Raw genomic sequence first — 20,112 nt, 5'->3', positions numbered from 1 at the left:
GTGTGCGTCTGGGTCGTGACAGCGTGGCACGCGAATGTCTGTGCTGCATTGGATCAGTCTCCTTTCTTTAACAGGCAAAAGCTTTATAACCTCACTAATGCCTTGCATCGTCTATATTAGATATATATCAACGGGCGGATGCGGTTCTGATCAAATGTTAGATCGGGTGGATGGCGGATGGTTGACGACTTTCTGATGCGGTTGCGGATGAAATAATTGCCTATCCGCGCATCTCTAATATATATATATATATATATATATATGTGTGAAATACTTGACTTGGTGAATTCTAGCTGTCAATATACTCCTCCCCTCTTAACCACGCCCCGCCCCACCCCCGACCACGCCCCCACCCCCTCCTCCCGAAATCGGAGGTCTCAAGGTTGGCAAGTATGAGTTGACTTTGGAATATTTAGGAGCAAGGAAATTTCACGACCGAATTTGTTGCACAGGTGGCATCCTATGAAAGTTCCACGCTGGAAATCACTGAGAGCGGCCCATTCTTTCACAAATGTTTGTAGAAACAGTCTCCATGCCTAAGTGCTTGATTTGATACACCGGGCCAAGTGATTAGGACACCTGATTCTCATCATTTGGAGGGGTGGCCAAATACTTTTGGCAATACAGTGTATAAGGGTTTGGAAGTTTCTATGATTTTCTCTCGCTTTTTTTTCCCTTCTTCTGTCCACAGCATACACATCGATGATATTTGACGTCTCAATTGGAGGAAATTGTCATGTCTGTGTAATCATGTTTTGTTTTAAGTCATGTTTTGTTTAGTTATAGGACTCTTTAGTTTCTGTCTTTTCACTCCCTTGTCTTGTTTCCATGATTACCCCATTAGTTTCACCTGTTCCACGTTTGGACTCATTGTGCACTCTTGTTTGTCACCATAGCAACCCATTAGTTTTCACCTGCCCTCACGACTCACGCACCTGTCTTTAATCATGTCACTATTATTTAAAGCCATTGTTGCCAGGAAGTCTCCCTGGCGACATCACACCCCTGACTTCCCGCATTCATACTCTGTCTACCTCTGCGCACTTCATGCCTTGTCCAAGTACGTTTTTTTTCTATTAATGCCACAGTTAGTGTTTTTTGTTTAATTGTTCACAGTTTTTTGCCCACGTGCAAGTCTTTTTGTTTCGTTAGTCAAGTTTGTACTTCCGCCTTCAGCGCGCTTTTTGTTCCTTTGTTAGTGTAAAATAAATAATGTCTTCACCTTCAAGCCATGTCTGGTCCAAATGTTCATTTGCACCACGGGAGAACAAACCAAGCCAAAGTCCAAGTCTTGACAGATGTCGCCAGCCCAAGTGGCCCCGAATCCATCGAGGCATAGTCATGTGGCGGCGGCAAGTGGAACGCCGCTGCAGCAGGCGAGGTGGGCGACCCGGGACGGGCCACATCCGTGGGCGACTGGGAGGTGGGCGCACTTGGCGTGGCGGGCGACCAGGTAGCGGCCATATCCGTGGCCGACGAGGAGACAGGCGCGTCGTCATCTTTGCAGGCGTGGAAGCTCGGCGTGGCAAGTCAGGCGGCGAAGCAAGTCAGGCGGCGAAGCTCGGCGTGGGTCTTGGTCTTGGCGTGGCGGGTCTTGGTCTTGGCATGGCGGGTCTTGGTCTTGGTCTGGCGGGTCTAGGTCTTGGCATGGCGGGTCTAGGTCTTGGCATGGCGGGTCTTGGTCTTGGCATGGCGGGTCTTGGTCTTGGTGTGGGTCTTGGTGTGGGTCTTGGTCTTGGTGTGGGTCTTGGTCTTAAAGTTAAAGTTAAAGTACCAATGATTGTCACACACACACTAGGTGTGGCGAAATTATTCTCTGCATTTGACCCATCACCCTTGATCACCCCCTGGGAGGTGAGGGGAGCAGTGGGCAGCAGCGGTGGCCGCGCCCGGGAATCATTTTGTGGTGATTTAACCCCCAATTGCAACCCTTGATGCTGAGTGCCAAGCAGGGAGGTAATGGGACCCATTTTTATAGTCTTTGGTATGACTCGGCCGGGGTTTGAACTCACAACCTACCGATCTCAGGGCGGACACTCTAACCACTAGGCCACTGAGTAGGTAGGTCTTGGTCTTGGTGTGGGTCTTGGTCTTGGCATGGCGGGTCTTGGTCTTGGCATGGTGGGTCTTGGTCTTGGCATGGCGGGTCTTGGTCTTGGCATGGCGGGTCTTGGTCTTGGCATGGCGGGTCTTGGTCTTGGCTTGGCAGTGCTTGGCGGCGTGGAGCTGGTACCGGAGCTTGGCATGATGCGGCTAGGCGTGGTGCGGGTACTGGAGTCTGCCGTGGAACTTGGCGTGGTGGAGCTGGTGCTAGCCTTGGTGCGGCGACAGGTGCTAGCCGTGGAGCTGCGACAGGTGCTAGCCGTGGAGCTGCGACAGGTGCTAGCCGTGGAGCTAGCCTTGGAGCAGCTAGCCGTGGTGCTGCTACTGGTGCTAGCCTCGGTGCGTGACTCAAGACGTGAAACAGGTGCGTGACGTGACAGGTGAAAACTAATGGGTTGCTATGGTGACAATCAAGAGTGCACAATGAGTCCAAACGTGGAACAGGTGAAACTAATGGGGTAATCATGGAAACAAGACAAGGGAGTGAAAAGACAGAAACTAAAGAGTCCTATAACTAAACAAAACATGATTACACAGACATGACAGAAATATTCCAAAACATTGCTCATTCGCTCACTGGCATATTCACAATTGTGATTAAATTGTAAATGGGTTATGTGTGGTGAACCCTGAATAGGGAAAAAGTGCTGCTATGAATCCAGTATTACTAGTTAATTGACTCAACATTTTCCAGCAGGAAGATGCTTTGACAAGCCTGTAATTGTTATTGTGTAATATTTGATTTGAACCAATGTTAAATGTATTTTATACATGTGTTCATTTCAGAGGTGGGTAGTAACGCGCTACATTTACTCCGTTACATCTACTTGAGTAACTTTTGGGATAAATTGTACTTCTAAGAGTAGTTTTAATGCAACATACTTTTACTTTTACTTGAGTATATTTATAGAGAAGAAACGCTACTTTTACTCCGCTACTTTTATCTACATTCAGCTCGCTACTCGCTACTAATTTTTATCGATCTGTTAATGCACGCTTTGTTTGTTTTGGTCCGTCAGACAGACCTTCATAGTGCCTGCGTTTCAACAAATACAGTCACTGGTGACGTTCACTCCGTTCCACCAATCAGATGCAGTCACTGGTGACGTTGGACCAATCAAACAGAGCCAGGTGGTCACATGACCTGACTTAAACAAGTTGAAAAACTTATTCGGGTGTTACCATTTAGTGGTCAATTGTACGGAATATGTACTGTACTGTGCAATCTACTAATAAAAGTTTCAATCAATCAATCAAAAGTGTGAAGGAAAAAAGACCATTTTTTATTTCAACCGTACATCCCGTCAAAAGCCTAAAGACTGACTGCACAGTTCCTGTCTTCACAATAAAAGTGCCGCTCCATCGCGCCTGCGCTTTCAAAATAAGAGTCTCCGAAAGCCAGCACAAACAAGCTAGCAAGCTACGGAGTTTGCCGCCAATGTATTTCTTGTAAAGTGTATAAAAACGAATATGGAAGCTGGACAAATGAGATGCCAAAAACCAACCACTTTCATGTGGTATTACACAGAAAGGAGGAACTCTTTTTCTCCTCCATTTGAAAACGTGGACGTTATCATCACTACTGTCTGATTACAATCAATGCAAGTCATCAGAATCAGGTAATACACCAACTTATATTCTTGTTTTCATGAAAGAAAGGAATCTATATGTGTTAAACATGCATGTATATTCATTAAAACACCTTTAACATGTAAACAAAAACGGCAAAATAAATAAATATAATATATGTGTGTGTATATATATATATATATATATATATATATATATATATATATATATATCAATCAATCAATCAATGTTTATTTATATAGCCCTAAATCACAAGTGTCTCAAAGGGCTGCACAAGCCACAACGACATCCTCGGTACAGAGCCCACATAAGGGCAAGGAAAAACTCACCCCAGTGGGACGTCGATGTGAATGACTATGAGAAACCTTGGAGAGGACCGCATATGTGGGTAACCCCCCCCCCCCCCCCCCCCCCACCCCTCTAGGGAGACCGAATGCAATGGATGTCGAGTGGGTCTGACATAATATTGTGAGAGTCCAGTCCATAGTGGATCCAGCATAACAGTAAGAGTCCAGTCCACAGTGGGGTCAGCAGGAAACCATCCCGAGCGGAAACGGGTCAGCAGCGCAGAGATGTTCCCAACCGATGTACAGGCGAGCGGTCCACCCCGGGTCCCGACCCCAGACAGCTAGCACTTCATCCATATATATATAGTGTATATATATATATATATATATATATATATATATATATATATATATATATATATATATATATATGATATGTGTGTGTATGTTACTCATCAGTTACTCAGTACTTGAGTAGTTTTTTTCACAACATACTTTTTACTTTTACTCAAGTAAATATTTGGGTGACTACTCCTTACTTTTACTTGAGTAATAAATCTCTAAAGTAACAGTACTCTTACTTGAGTACAATTTCTGGCTACTCTACCCACCTCTGGTTAATTTGTTGGCAAATAGCAGCAATGTAGTGTAAGACAGTGTACTTACTCCAGAGGAAGAACTTAAAGGTCGCCCCCCTGTGGTGATGTCAGGAAGATGTCCAATAATCTAGAAAATGTGAGGACTCTGTGAGCCTTGTCAAAAAAGTGTAACATCTTTAAGAACACACCGGCTGCATGAGGGGCTTTCTTCCCTGACTGCTCCTGACGGCTTCTTGGAAGCCCACATCGTTCTCCAGCTCCTTCAACCAAAAAAAACACTCATTTATTCACACTTTCAGTGCGGGAACTAACGGAAAGAATAAAAAGTCACCTTGCAGTCAAAAAGTGGATTGAAGTCATTGTAGCCAGAGTAGAGATCATCCTCCTCGGCGGGGAGATTGCGGTTGTTCATCTGGCTTTTCTTGGAGGTCGGCTACTTTGCCAAATAAAGCCGACAAAAGCTGAGCCCGTTGCAGCAGGGACATGGAGGCCTTTATGACATCATCGCCTGCCACCTTCATGCTGTCATGTCACGTGACCCTTGATGACGCAAACGGCTTGTTGTGTGTGTCGTTTTGATTGATTGATTGAAACTTTTATTAGTAGATTGCACAGTACAGTACATATTCCGTACAATTGACCACTAAATGGTAACACCCCAATAAGTTTTTACACTTGTTTAAGTCGGGGTCCACATAATCAATTCATGGTACAAATATATACTATCATCATAATACAGTCATCACAACAGTTAATCATCAGAGTATATACATTGAATTATTTACATTATTTACAATCCGGGGGGTGGGATGAGGAGGGTTTGGTTGATATCAGCACTTCAGTCATCAACAATGGCATCTTCAGAGAAATGGGCATTGAAACAGTGTAGGTGTGACTTGGTAGGATATGTACAGCGAGCAGAGAACATAGTGAGTTCAGATAGCATAAGAACAAGTATATACATTAGAAATACATTTGATTATTTACATTTGGTTATTTATAATCCGGGGAGGTGGGATGTGGAAGGGGGAGGGTGTTAGTCAAGGGTTGAGGTAAGAGTCAAGGGCTTTTTGGTACGGGGGGGTTGCTTGGTCAAATTCAGCTTTGCTAGATGACAGCATCGATAGCCTTTTATTAATTCCGGTAGGTATTCTTTTCGTGGTGGTGGGTGGGTGGTTGCTGTCATGGTGCACGTATTGGAGTGTTGTGTTGGATTTCGTGAAAAAAAAGCCTTGATGAAAGCGGATACAATTTCACCCTCACCTATGAACCCATGCCAGGAAACCAACCAAAAAAGAACAGAAAACGAAACATCATCTGGTACAACCCCCCATACAGCAAAAACGTCTCAACTAATATTGGCCACAAATTCCTCACTCTGATTGACAAACACTTTCCCAAAGGCAACAACCTAAGAAAAGTATTCAACAAGAACAACATTAAATTGAGCTACAGCTGCATGAACAATATACGACAAATTATCTCAAACCACAACAAAACAATTGCAAATGAGCCGTCGGCCCCCAGACAGAGCGACCCCAAAACCAACAAAGGCTGCAACTGCCGTAAGAAACCTGATTGCCCTCTCAACGGGGGGTGCTTACAAACATCAGTTGTCTACCAATCTAAGGTAACACGCAAGGACATTAACACATCCGACACATATGTAGGATTAACCGAGGGAGAGTTTAAAACCAGATGGAACAATCACAAGGCTTCTTTCAGGAACCAAAACCTGCGGAATACCACAGAACTCAGCAAACACATTTGGGACCTCAAAGACAATAATGTTGAATATTCAATAACATGGCAAATTCTTGCATCCAGCACACCTTACAATAGTGGTAATAAAAGATGCAACCTATGCTTGAAAGAGAAACTGTTTATTATTTACCGTCCAGACCTGTCATCCCTCAACAAGCGCAGCGAAATTGTAACAGCATGCCGCCATAGACGGAAACACCTCCTAGGTAACACATGAGCCAATCACCACGCCCCTACACCAGCCTGTACCCACCCACTCTGTGCCCTATATAAACCATGGTATGTGAATGCTCCCATTAAAATCTCCTGATGATTGAGGGAACCCCCTCATGAAACAGGCCTGTAGAGATGAAATAGTCTTGTGATTTTTTTCCCACACATACATATATTGCGCTCTACTACGGTATCGAGCACTATTTTTTGGATAACCTTATTAAGACATATATATATATATATATATATATATATATATATATATATATATATATATATATATATATATATATATATATATATATATATACCGTATATTACCAAATAACCGCCCATGTCCTAATAGCCGCCCGGGGTCTGACCCCATTTTGTGAATTAACCGCCTCTTCCTAATAACCGCCTATGTCCAAATAGCCGCCCATGGGCTGTTATTTGCATAATTTAGATTAAAATGCTACTGGGGTTGCGTTTGCTGCAGTATTATTGTTTTGATGGTTTTATAGAGTACTTGGTACCATAATTGTATTTTTCCTGTATGCTGCTTTATTTAATTAATAGTATTATTGATCTGTTTTTATGGTGGGTTTGGTACCATAATTTATTTTTCCCGGTAGGTTGCTTTATTTAAAAAGTATATTTATTTTTAGTATTGTTATTCTATTTGACAATTGTTGCACTACTGCCATGTTAAGGCCTTGTTGATCTCTTGTCTTTTGATAGCCTACCTCATGTTGATCTCTTGTTTTTTTGTTTTGTATGTTTACGATAGCTTTTACATTTAAAGTTTTTTGTACGAAAAAAAATACTGAACAGTAACCATTGCAACCAAATAATGGCCTGGTGCAGGCTGGTGCAAAAATAAATAAAAGCCTTGTACAAATAACCGCCTTCTTCTTTTAAACGCCTGTCTCCAAAATCGATTTTGTGAAATAAACGCCCGGGCTACTATTTGGTAATATACGGTATATATATATATATATATATATATTGTATTCTATTTTAGTTACTTTATTGAGTTTACAATTCCCTGTTTTGTACTGTTTTTGTTCTTATTTTGATTATTATTTCTGAATTGTTTGTAAATGTTGCAATTTATAAATAAAGATTTATAAAATAAAATAAAATATATATTTAAAAAAATAAAATAAAAACTTGAGGGGAACCTATATGTTGTAATATATAGACTTAGATTTAGACTTCCTTTTATTGTCATTCAAATGTGAACTTTGCAGTAAAGACAAGAACGAAATTTCGTTGCATTAGCTCATGGTAGTGCAGGATAAAAGAGCAATAATGTGCAGATATAAATAAATCAAATCAAATCAAATCAAATCAACTTTATTTATAAAGCACATTTATAATTTACCACAGGGGTAGCCAAAGTGCTGTACAATGGACAGGTTAAAAGATAAAACGAGTACCGAGCAAACACAACACAACACAAACAGAACATGATAAAAAATAAATAAATAAAATAGAATAAATAAAAACATAAAAACAGGTTCACAGCAGGTGTATTATGGGGCGCCATTGCAGGATGGATATCACTCAGTGTTAAAAGCCATGGAATAAAAGTATGTTTTTAAGAGAGATTTAAAAACAGGAAGAGAGGAGGCTTGTCTAACACTCAGAGGTAGGTCGTTCCAGAGCTTGGGAGCAGCAACGGCGAAAGCTCTGTCACCTCTAAGCTTCTAAATAGAAGAATAGATTACTCCATCCATCCATCCATTTTCTACCGCTTATTCCCTTTTGGGGTCGCGGGGGGCGCTGGAGCCTATCTCAGCTACAATCGGGCGGAAGGCGGGGTACACCCTGGACAAGTCGCCACCTCATCGCAGGGCCAACACAGACAGACAGACAACATTCACACTCACATCCACACACTAGGGCCAATTTAGTGTTGCCAATCAACTTATCCCCAGGTGCATGTCTTTGGAGGTGGGAGGAAGCCGGAGTACCCGGAGGGAACCCACGCAGTCACGGGGAGAACATGCAAACTCCACACAGAAAGATCCCGAGCCCGGGATTGAACCCAAGACTACTCAGGACCTTCGTATTGTGAGGCAGATGCACTAACCCCTCTGCCACCGTAGATTACTGTACAGATAAATATATTGCACTTTTGCATATGCATCCACGTTTATGGATGTTATATTTTCTTTATATTCCAGCCACTTCATCCATTTTTGGGGGGGAATTGAGGGGATTATTATGATGCGTTCAAGACTCTTATGGCCTGAGGGAAGAAGCTGTAACAGAACCTGGAGATTCTGCTACGGAGGCTGCGGAACCTCTTGTATAAATGTTGTAGTATATAAATATTGTAGTATATAAATGTATATATTGGTTTTGAAAATGACAAATATCAAAATGGCGCCCGCATGCATTGATTTTTCAGTGGAAAAAGTTTGGACACCCCTGGATTTAACGGGCTCCGTGCTGGAAATTCCGACTTGCACATGAAGGCATCACAGTGAGGGGCGGGGCTAGTGTGAGCTAGCTCGGTAGCGACAACCCGTGCTAACCAGTTAGCTTAGCCTGTTAGCTCGTCGCCGAGGCCACAGCTCCATCCACCCCCGCGTCGCTGCTGCTCGACCACGGCCTCGACACCGCACTTGGCTCTACCGGCCGCCGCAATGGAGGGCGTGATAGTGAAAAAGGAGCCCGTGGAAAGCGAGCAAGACGAGGAGGAAGATGTGTACGAGGTGGAGAGGATCATTGAAATGCGAGTGGAGGAGGTGAGGCTAGTTAGCTACATGCTAACAACATATTGCATCAACACCGAGGCCTTTATAGAGCCCAACATCACCACTTAGGTCTTTATGGAGCCTAACTAACATCACCACAGAGGCCTTTATTGCTCACCTTTATGCAGCGACAATATCTCATGATCTGGATCAGTGTTTTTCAACCACTGTGCCGCGTCAGATATTGTCTGGTGTGCCGTGGGAAAAGATTTAATTTCACCTAATTGGGTTAAAAATATTTTTAGCAAACCAGTAATTACAATCCGCAAATAATGTGCCGTTGTTTTTTGTATTTTTTAATTTTTTACGTGGGTTCCCTCCGAGTACTCCGGCTTCCTCCCACCTCCAAAGACATGCATCTGGGGATAGGCCCCTCCCACCTTCAAAGACATGCACCTGGGGATAGGCCCCTCCCACCTCCAAAGACATGCACCTGGGGACAAGTTGATTGGCAACACTAAATGGTCCCTAGTGTGTGAATGTTGTCTGTCTATCTGTGTTGACCCTGTGATGAGGTGGTGACTTGTCCAGGGTGTACCCCGCCTACCGCCCAAATGCAGCTGAGATAGGCTCCAGCGACCCCAAAAGGGACAAGCGGTAGAAAATGGATGGATGGATAAACCTTTATTTATAAATTGCAACATTTACAAACATTTGAGAAATCCATCCATCCATTTTTCTACCGCTTGTCCCTTTTTGTGGTCGCGGGGTGTGTTGAAGCCTATCTCAGCTGCATTCGGGCGGGAAGGCGGGGTACACCCTGGACAAGTCGCCACCTCATCGCAGGGCCAACACAGATAGACAGACAACATTCACACTCACATTCACACACTAGGGCCAATTTAGTGTTGCCAATCAACCTATCCCCAGGTGCATGTCTTTGGAGGTGGGAGGGGCCTATCCCCAGGTGCATGTCTTTGGAGGTGGGAGGGGCCTATCCCCAGGTGCATGTCTTTGGAGGTGGGAGGAAGCCGGAGTACCCGGAGGGAACCCACGCAGTCACGGGGAGAACATGCAAACTCCACACAGAAAGATCCCGAGCCCGGGATTGAACTCGGGACTAACCCCTATACCACCGTGCTGCCCTCATTTGAGAAATAATAATCAAAAACAGTACAAAACAGCGCCAGGGAGTTGTAAACTCAAAGTAACTAAAATAGAATGCAATATATATATATATATATATATATATATATATATATATATATATATATATATATATATATATATATATATATGTGTGTGGGAAAAAAATCACAAGACTACTTCATCTCTACAGGCCTGTTTCATGAGGGGGTTCCCTCAATCATCAGGAGATTTTAATGGGAGCATTCACATACCATGGTTTATATAGGGCACAGAGTGGGTGGGTACAGGCTGGTGTAGGGGCGTGGTGATTATTTCATGAGGGGTTCCCTCAATCATCAGGAGATTTTAAAATCTCCTGATGATTGAGGGAACACCTCATGAAACAGGCCTGTAGAGATGAAGTAGTCTTGTGATTTTTTTCCCCACACATACATATATATATATATATATATATATATATATATATATATATATATATATATATATATATATATATATATATATATATATATATATGTATGTATATGTATATATATATATGTATATAAATATATTAGGGCTGCAACTAACAACTAATTTGATAATCGATTAATCTTTCGTTTATTACTTCGATTAATCGATTAATAATCGGATAAAAGAGACAAACTACATTTCTATCCTTTCCAGTATTTTATTGGGGAAAAAACAGCATACTGGCACCATACTTATTTTGATTATTGTTTCTCAGCTGTTTGTACATGTTGCAGTTTATAAATAAAGGTTTATAAAAAATAAAAAGTAGCCTATGCGCATAGCATAGATCCAACGAATCGATGACTAAATTAATCGCCAACTATTTTTTTAATAATCGATTTTAATCGATATAATCGATTAGTCGTTACAGCCCTTATATATATATATATATATATATATATATATATATATATACATAAGTGCAAAGCCATAGGCTCTCACAATTTCAGTAAATAATTAAAATTTGGAACACAGCATCGTCGTTTTCACAGCTTTTTGGTTGTTAGAGGTAGAGAGTGTTTTAACATAGAGTACTAATTCTCTTTTAAAGGCACAATAAACAGGTCAGGTATTGAGAAACTTACACTTATGAATATAAAACTTAGCCAATAGTATAATGAGGTTGCAAAGGTAAAATTCCTTTTCAATTTTTTTTTCATACAGTGGAAATCCAAAAAGCAAATTTTTAAAACAAAGCACGAATTTGTGATGAATATTGTCCAGGATGAAGCGACAGATGCCTGCCATAGTGATGGAGTGCTTTCACAAGTCCAAAACCGATGTCTCTGGATGCATGTTACATAAGGTGCAGGTAACATCAATGTCCTTCTTGTATCTAACCATCAGCAGCCGATATTGACAGTAAAAAGTAGTTCTCGCAATTGTCGGATATAAATTCAAACCATAACCAACCAAGCATGCATCACTATAGCTCTTGTCTCAAAGTAGGTGTACTGTCACCACCTGTCACATCACCCCCTGACTTATTTTGACTTTTTGCTGTTTTTCCTGTGTGTAGTGTTTCTTATTTTGTTGTTGATTGTCATGTCATGTACGGATGTACTTTGTGGATGCCGTCTGCTGCTCCACACGCTGTCAGTCTTTGCTGTTGTCCAGCATTCTGTTTTTGTTTACTTTGAAGCCAGTTCAGTTTTAGTTTCGTTTTGCGTAGCCATCCCTAAGCTTCAATGCCTTTTCTTAGCGGCACTCACCTTTTGTTTATTTTTTGGTTTAAGCATTAGATACTTTTTTACCTGCACGCTGCCTCCCGCTGTCGTCTGCATATTGTGATCACGACAAACCATGTTCCTGACATCCACAAAGCAATTAGCTACCTGCTGCCACCTACTGATATGGAGGAGTATTACACGGTTACTCTGCCGAGCTCTAGACAGCACAGACACTCAACAACAACACAGAAACTTTGCTTTGATCAGAAAAATAACAGAAACATCCACAGCTTATTCCAAAATAATTGTGTGTGTCTCCTATCTAATTGCTCTCTGGAATAATGTTGTGAATGACATCTGCTGGGTCAAAACGTGGTCCCTTCCTAACAGGTATTTACTTACCAACAAAGTCAAAGAGATATCTTTTAAAATCATTCATGGTTATTACCCTGTAAAGACTGTGATGGTTAGATACAAGAAGGACATTGATGTTACCCTTTAATTGGTTTTACACTTTAAAATCGTATTTAATCATATTTATTTTTATATTGGTTTTATATTTATTTTTTGTTGTTTTTATTCAGTCATTGGTGGAGCTAAGGATAATATTTGAATGTTGTTCTTAATATTGTTGTGCAGCACTTAGGAACCATTTTTGTTGTTTAAATGTGCTATTCAAATAAAGTGGATTGATTGGATAAAAACAATCTTTACAAAGAGCATTGCACAATAAGCAGCAAATATGTGTATGTATATGTGTGTATGTATGTGTGTGTGTGTGTGTATATATATATATATATATATATATATACATATGTATATGTATATAAATTAGGACTGCAACAACTAATCGATTAAATCGATTATAAAAATTGTTGGCGATTCATTTAGTCATCGATTCGTTGGATCTATGCTATGCGCAGAGGCAATTTTTTGTAAAAATGTATTTTTTATTTTCCCAATAAAATACTGGAAAGGATAGAAATGTAGTTTGTCTCTTTTATCCGATTATTAATCGATTAATCGAAGTAATAATCGACAGATTAATCGATTATCAAATTAATCGTTAGTTGCAGCCCTAATATATATATATATATATATATATATATATATATATATATATATATATATATATATATATATATATATATAATATATATATATATATATATGTATATGTCGCTTGTAATATTTGCTCGGGTATACCTCGAATGTACCATGTAACATGTTTTCTGGACTATAGAGAGCACCGCGGTATATAAGCCGCACCCACTAAATTCTAGAAAGAAAAAAATAGATTTTTCCATGTGTTAGCTGCACTGGACTGTAAGTTGCAGGTATATACGTTGTGAAATGAGTTATTTACACAGATATAGTCTGTAAATGTTTATTTACTTATCTTAATTGTTTCCAAACGGTGTCTGTAACCCGGCAGTAAAACGGTTGATCAAACAAAACAGAAGTCATGGTCATGGACCCACTAGCTGCGCGAGCTAGCTCTCCAATCAGCTAAACAGACTCAATAACTCCACGCAGACATTTTGGCGAATTTACTGAGGAATTCCTGTAAGTGAAACAATACAAAAAGAATGTAAGTTAATAATACTAACACAGACACTCGTAAATGTGCTAGTGTACTAGCTAATGCTAACGACGCTAGCATCATTACATTATGATAGCACGTACAAATATGCATGAAAACACTTCTATGTAGGTAAGAATTGTTTTTAGCTAAATTGTAAAACTTACACACGTTGCTTGGAGTGATGAATGAAGAGGCCATATGAGTGGAAACGCTACGGACGGCTAGAAAACTGTACTTCAGGTCGAAAGCACTAAACGGAAGGACACTGCGGTGATGGAAGTCATCCAAAAGATGGCGCCGTAGCACAAACAATAACACATCTATTCAGTGTATTTGCTTGTTTAAAAAACAACTATATGCACTATAGAAAAGGTCTTGAATTAGCCGCAGGGTTCGAAGCGTAGGAAAAAAGTAGCGGTTTATAGACTGGAATTTACGGTACGTCCACATCGCAGACAGGCTGCCTTCGCCTCACACAATCCGGTGCATATTTCTTGCATCATCACAACATTCGGTTTCTTCTTTACCTTTTTTTGTATTCCCCTTTATTTTGAAAAGTATCAAAATGCATATCGATGCCGGTACTGATACCATAATGTCGGTACCAAGACAACCCCAGTGTGAATACAAGTTGGAATTGGGCCTGTTGTTTGCATCAGATTGAAATGAAGTGAAAGTGAAAGTGCGTCAGACTTGACTTCTTCTGGACTCTACAACACATTAGATTTCATTTATTTTCATATCAGAAGCCTTCACTTTTAAGGTGTGGCGCCGGCTTTTATTTTGCCGTGGCCGGCCGCTACGATCAATTACCTTACACTTGGGGGAAACCCCGTGAGGGCTGAAATGATCATTTCGAGGTTGCAAATGATGACTTTAGTATTGCTCATGGGCTGTGTGAAATGTGTTCCAGGGCGAGGTGCTCTACAGGGTGCGCTGGAAAGGTTACTGCTCCGACGACGACACCTGGGAGCCTGAGGCCCACCTGGAGGACTGCCGTGAGGTCTTGTTAGCGTTTAAGAAGGCCGCCACGGACGCCAAGAAAGAAGCAGAGGCCAAGAAGTTTGTGGTAAGTCCCGACTCAACGGTTTTGACAGAAGGAACTGAAAGACTGTTTGAGTGGATGCTGTATTGCTTCAGAGCAACGTTATGGATTATTATATTACCTCCATTTTTCACCTTTTTGAGTGGATTAATATTGGCCCGTGGATTAATGAAGGTTTGTGGTTGTGAGTAAAGTGCGTTCAATTCAAACGTGACTTTGAGGACACATTGTTACAAACTTTTGTGTGGTGTTGCTCCCTTATTTGTCGTTATTCAAAGCTGATTTTACTGTGCGGCAGCTGACCTGAAAGTGACAGCTGGAACAAAAAAAATACCGATAGCAATATCGTTAGTCCAAAATGTTCACGGTCCTCATGGGCCGACCTAATTAGGAACCGGTACCAAAATATACAGGTACTCGGTATACCTCACGTGTCATTAGTCATTTGTTCAACTGCTTTAGTTAGATGGAGGATGTTTTCGAGAGGAAGAGGGCCAAGTAAGAGGAGCTGGCAGGGGATGGAGGACCCGATGCAACCCACTGGAGGTCGGGTGTAGAGGATTTGTCGGCCAGTCTCTCATCAGGGCAGTCAAGGTGAAGGGTCTGCAGAACAGGAAAGCCATCAGAGACATCACGGAGGCAGCAGAAAAAGGCGTCAAGATGGCTGCGGATCAAGCGGGAGGATCCGTGGGCTACTCAAGCTTCTTAGGCACCTGATCAATCCCGATTGGGTCACCTGGGCGAGGGTGTCTGTTGTGAGACTCGAAACACCCAATGAACCCAGGATGCAACACTGATGATGTGTCTAAGTTGCACCAAGAGTGTTTGCTAGAACTATACTAGTGGTGTTCCTCAAGGTTCTGTTTTAGGTCCACTCTTTTTTTATCATTTGGGCTGGTCCTTTCTGCAGAAGATATAAATAAATAGACCAAATTTCTCCTGTAGCGGACGGTGGTTCTCCGGACTATACAGAATAAGACTACAAGTGAAGGGAGTAGCTTTCAGGTAATTAAGGTTTTAGTTCAATCAATCAATCAAAGTTTATTCATATAGCCCTTAATCACAAGTGTCTCAAAGGGCTGCACAAGCCACAATGACATCTTCGGCGCAGATCCCACATCAGGGCAAGAAAAAACTCAACCCAATGGGCACAATGAGAAACCTCGGAGGGGACCGCAGATGTGGGGCGACCGTTGCAACGGATGTGTAGTGGATCTGGTTAATCGTGTGAGAGTCCAGTCCATAGTGGATCTTGTTAATAGTGTGAGAGTCCAGTCCATATAGGATCTTGTTAACAATGTGAGAGTCCAGTCCATAGTGGATCTTGTTAATAGTGTGAGAGTCCAGTCCATAGTGGATCTTGTTAATAGTGTGAGAGTCCAGTCCATAGTGGATCTTTTTAATAGTGTGAGAGTCCAGTCCATAGTGGGGCCAGCAGGGATCATCTTGCATGGAGACAGTCCCCAACTGATGCACAGAGGAGTGGTCCACCCCGGGTCCTGACTTTGAACAGCGAGCGCAATCATCTGTGGTCACCTAATAACCTCTCCACGCAGGAGAGGGGGGAGGAGCAGAAAAGAAGAGAGACGGCAGATCGACTGTTCTAAAAAAGGGTAAATTCAAAGGCTAGAGTATACAAATGAGTTTTAAGATGGGACTTCTACTGAGGTAGCATCTGTAGAACATTCCAGAGTACTGGAGTCCGAATAGAAAACGCTCTATACCCTGCAGACTTTGTTGGGGCTCTGGGAATCACTAATAAGCCGGAGTTCTTAGAATATCGCTGGTACAAAATATGACTTCTGTAACTTTATACGAGGTTCAAGGTGGATATTTCAAGAGTTTTTGCTTCTCTCTGCAGCCGAAACCGCTTCCTACAAAGAGCGACTTGTTTGACGCCGACTCAGAGAGCGACAGTGACAAAGATCGTCCGAGCGAAGCTCCCGTCAAGAAGAAGAAGAAAAAGAAGGTACGGGAAGAAGAGGAGGAGCCGCGAAAGGAGAAGAAGAAAAAGAAGAAGAAAGACAAGTGGAGGGATGAGTTCAAGCCCGTGCCGGCGCCGGACACCGATGAGGAGGAGACGGTGCCGCCCTCCACTCCCGAGCCCAAGGAGAAACAGGCGGAGCAAAAAAAGCGTCTGATTGACTCGGATGACGAGGACGACGAGCCGGCCCCGCCCAAGAAACCCAAGAAAGACAAGACGAAAGATGGAGGCAAGCACAGGAAGGAGCGAGGGGAGGAGGGGAAGAAGAAGAAAGCCAAGAAGGAGCGCAAGATGGAGTCTTCTGAAGACGAGGGCCCTGCCGGCCCCCTCGAGGACGACCGAAGCGAAGGCCTCTCCGACGCCCAACTGGAGGAGGACGCGCAGGCCGAGACGTCCGCCAAGCCCCCGGAGAAGACGCGCACGGAGGACAAGGCCAAACACAAGAAGGGCAAGTTTGACGTGAAGCTGCAGGGCATCAAGGAGCTCATCCTGGACAGGAAGAGCAAGAAAGGCGACTTCTCGCTCAAAGAGAGCAGCCTCCACAAACTGAAGAGCCTCACGTCCAGAGGCAGGGAGGAGGCGGCCCCGCACTCGTCCGACTCCAGCGACAGCTCCAGCCTGCACAAGAAGGCCAAGAGCAAAAGTCAGGAGGGGACCTCGGCCGCCGCCAAAACACCCTCGTCCGCCTCCACGTCCTCGCTGGCCACAGCGGGCAAGCACAAAGAGGACGAGGCCGCCAAAGAGGAGTCGTCGGGGCAGAAAGAGGCCAAAAGCTCCACCAACCTCTTTGAGACCTTCTTGCTGAACTGCGAGGCGAAGGACCGAGCCCCCCGCAGGCCACCGGCGCACACACCCGCCTCGGACAAGAACAGCAACAAAGCCCCGAAGGTAAGACGCTGACATTCGGAGTCTTTAAGGGAGGGCTGCATGGTTTATTGGAAGTAAGAGAGCGCCTCCTTCCTTGTTGTTTCTAAAACACTGTGACAAAACCAGAACATCCTCACACCATGTGTCCACCTGTTCTTATCTCTCACTTTTTAGATCCTTGGAAAGGTTGAGAAGGTCTCCAAGCCAATCAAAGAGCCTCCTTCGCTGAAGGAGCCGGAAAAGACGGAAGCCAAGACCAAGCCATTGGAGGGTATGCACCTTTTTAAAGGGGAACTGCACTTCTTTTGGGAAATTGTGTCTATTGTTTAGCAATCATTATGAGAGACAAGAAGACAAAAAGTTTGTAATTTTTTTTGTATTCCAATTTGTAAAAATTGGTTCGTTCTTGGTGGCTAGCATTGCAGCTAACGTTAGCAATCAATTCTACCTCTTAATCACTTTAAAAATGCATTCAAAAAGCATCAACAATACTTCATTTACGTTCTGTAACTTGTACAATAACCAAACTGTAGTGACATTGTTATTGTAAGAGTGAACACTGAGGAACTCTTTTTCTAGCGTAGTAACACATCGTCGCACTACGTTGTTAGCTGTTACGGCAAGAGGTAAGCTAGCTTCTACGTCTTGTAATGCTCAACACAATGCGATAAAACACCAATCTGTACTGAGTGAAAAACATGAACAATCATATTACAGTGTCTGTAATATGTGTGTGTCATGATCAATATAAAGTGTGACTCACTCCATGCATAGTTGTATGTTTGGTCCAGCTGACCGGGGACGTTTTTCCCGGTTTATTTGGGTAAGCACACAATTTATGTCAAAATAGTTTGGCTCCAAGTTACACATTTATTGCGTCAAAGTTTATTTATAGAGTCAAACATGTTTTATATTGTAGTTTCTTCAAAATAGCCACCCTTTGCTCTGATAACTTTTTTGCACACTCTTGGCATTCTCTCCAAGAGCTTCAAGAGGTAGTGTTGCGTTTTGGACCAGTTGTTCCTCCCAGGGAATTCAAGTCACAATTCGCTCCCAAGCTCTTTACGACACTTAAAGCTGAGTTGAAAAACCACCAGAGACAGAATAGGTATTTTGTTGTATATTTTCAAAGCTTTGCAAATATACTTTTTGAGACCAGTCTAGCATAGAACATTCTATCGCGCCGCCAAAAATGGTCTGTCTTCCCGATCCCACCACCCTCTCTCTCGTCCCCTCTCTGTAGACAAAACAAATGCTAGTCAAAACACATTCCAAAGAACTCAAGGTTAACACACACAGTTTACTTGCAGACAGAGCAGCAAGAGAAGAAATGGAAAACACGAGCTGTTTTCAAATATGACTATGAAATAAAAGAAGTACAACTTAAATTCGGATATATGTAAATATCTGCCTCCGACAGTAGTCACCTGAAATGGTTTTCACTTCACAGGTGTGCTTGAAGCTCATCGAGAGAATGCCAAGAGTGTGCAAAGCAGACTAACTTAAATAATTACTATTAATAACTTGGTTCTCCAAAAACAACTTACCACACCACTTTAACTTAAAGCCAGCGTAGGTCTGTCATAAGGTTAGTGTTTTTCATACCTACGACTATTGTACAAAATTTAACTCGATCAAACCTTTCACAAAGTACGTACGATTCCTGCTGATACAGCTGTTGATATCGCACCGGTTCAGTGTCGTATCGACCGATCCTGAAGTCTCCGATATCGGTATCGTATCCTAAGTAAAAAAAAAAAATACAAAGAAATATCCTTGATAGGTGCAACAAAGAGACGGAAACATATAACATTTAAAGGATATATTTTATTCATTTAACTACATCTGATTAAATGAGTGTTTATTTTATTTAGATTATTCATGGATGTAATGATATACTGTGATAGAATATACACAAAATGCATTTTGTTAAATAAGGTCAACATGTATTCTGTTGTTGATAAATAATCAGACTATTATATCTGAGTGATTTAATAATGTTGTTTTTATTCATTTATTTTTTTCATTTACCTTTTTAAAAGTGCAAAAAAAACAAAGGATAAATTATCTAGACACATCTAGTTTATACCCGCTCACTTTTAGAAAATGAAGGTGTTATTTTTGACTCGCCCTTCTGTAATTTGAATTTTAAACAGTAATTAAGAACAAAACCTTCTTGTTTGTCCTAAACTAGTATGTTCATAGGACATGCTGTTTCCATGTACTCGCAAATATGAAGAGAATTAAAAAAAGTCGGAAATTCCCTTGGAAATTGGAACCAACTGTCAAAGAAAGAAGTGAAATTCATGTAGTGGTTACATTACAGCATATCGTAGCAATCACCAGAGTAACAATTGCACCACTGGAGTATTGTAAGCCTGTCTCTCAGTCCCTCAACTGAAGTTCTCTTTGGGTCTGAAGTATGTGTCTCCCCGCCCCCAGTGGTCTCCAAGCCCAGCCAGGGTTACGGCTTCAGCCTGGACAGCGACGAGAGGGAAGCACAGGACTCGGCAACCAAGCCGAGGCCCGGGGACGATTCCCGGGAGCGCCGGGAGAG

At 42.2% G+C, this 20,112-nt stretch overlaps 2 protein-coding genes across 4 annotated transcripts in view; one reads left to right on the top strand and one right to left on the bottom strand.

Moving 5' to 3' along the window:
• LOC133574072 (intraflagellar transport protein 88 homolog) overlaps window positions 1–9,483 on the bottom strand; it is a 37,547-nt gene extending 28,064 nt beyond the window's left edge. The window contains exons 1-4 of one of the 2 annotated variants that reach the window (XM_061926106.1): window positions 9,422–9,483; window positions 4,911–5,119; window positions 4,768–4,839; window positions 4,647–4,706 (exon numbers count right to left, since the gene is read on the bottom strand). In XM_061926106.1, coding sequence (XP_061782090.1) covers window positions 4,647–4,706; window positions 4,768–4,839; window positions 4,911–4,991 — 213 coding nt within the window. In that variant the 5' untranslated portion in view covers window positions 4,992–5,119; window positions 9,422–9,483. The remainder of the gene's footprint in view (window positions 1–4,646; window positions 4,707–4,767; window positions 4,840–4,910; window positions 5,120–9,421) is intronic. The other variant, XM_061926105.1, reaches the window with a different exon arrangement.
• mphosph8 (M-phase phosphoprotein 8) overlaps window positions 9,007–20,112 on the top strand; it is a 68,630-nt gene continuing 57,524 nt past the window's right edge. Inside the window, exons 1-5 of one of the 2 annotated variants that reach the window (XM_061926103.2) lie at window positions 9,007–9,294; window positions 14,573–14,728; window positions 16,566–17,576; window positions 17,730–17,826; window positions 19,998–20,112. The exon at window positions 19,998–20,112 is cut by the window's right edge and continues 149 nt beyond it. In XM_061926103.2, coding sequence (XP_061782087.1) covers window positions 9,193–9,294; window positions 14,573–14,728; window positions 16,566–17,576; window positions 17,730–17,826; window positions 19,998–20,112 — 1,481 coding nt within the window. In that variant the 5' untranslated portion in view covers window positions 9,007–9,192. The remainder of the gene's footprint in view (window positions 9,295–14,572; window positions 14,729–16,565; window positions 17,577–17,729; window positions 17,827–19,997) is intronic. The other variant, XM_061926104.2, reaches the window with a different exon arrangement.

This window comes from Nerophis lumbriciformis, linkage group LG31 (assembly GCF_033978685.3).
Source record: "Nerophis lumbriciformis linkage group LG31, RoL_Nlum_v2.1, whole genome shotgun sequence".
Taxonomy (NCBI): Eukaryota; Metazoa; Chordata; class Actinopteri; order Syngnathiformes; family Syngnathidae; genus Nerophis; species Nerophis lumbriciformis.
Note: the sequence above shows the minus strand (reverse complement) of the source record. Positions and strands in the feature narration are given on the sequence as shown.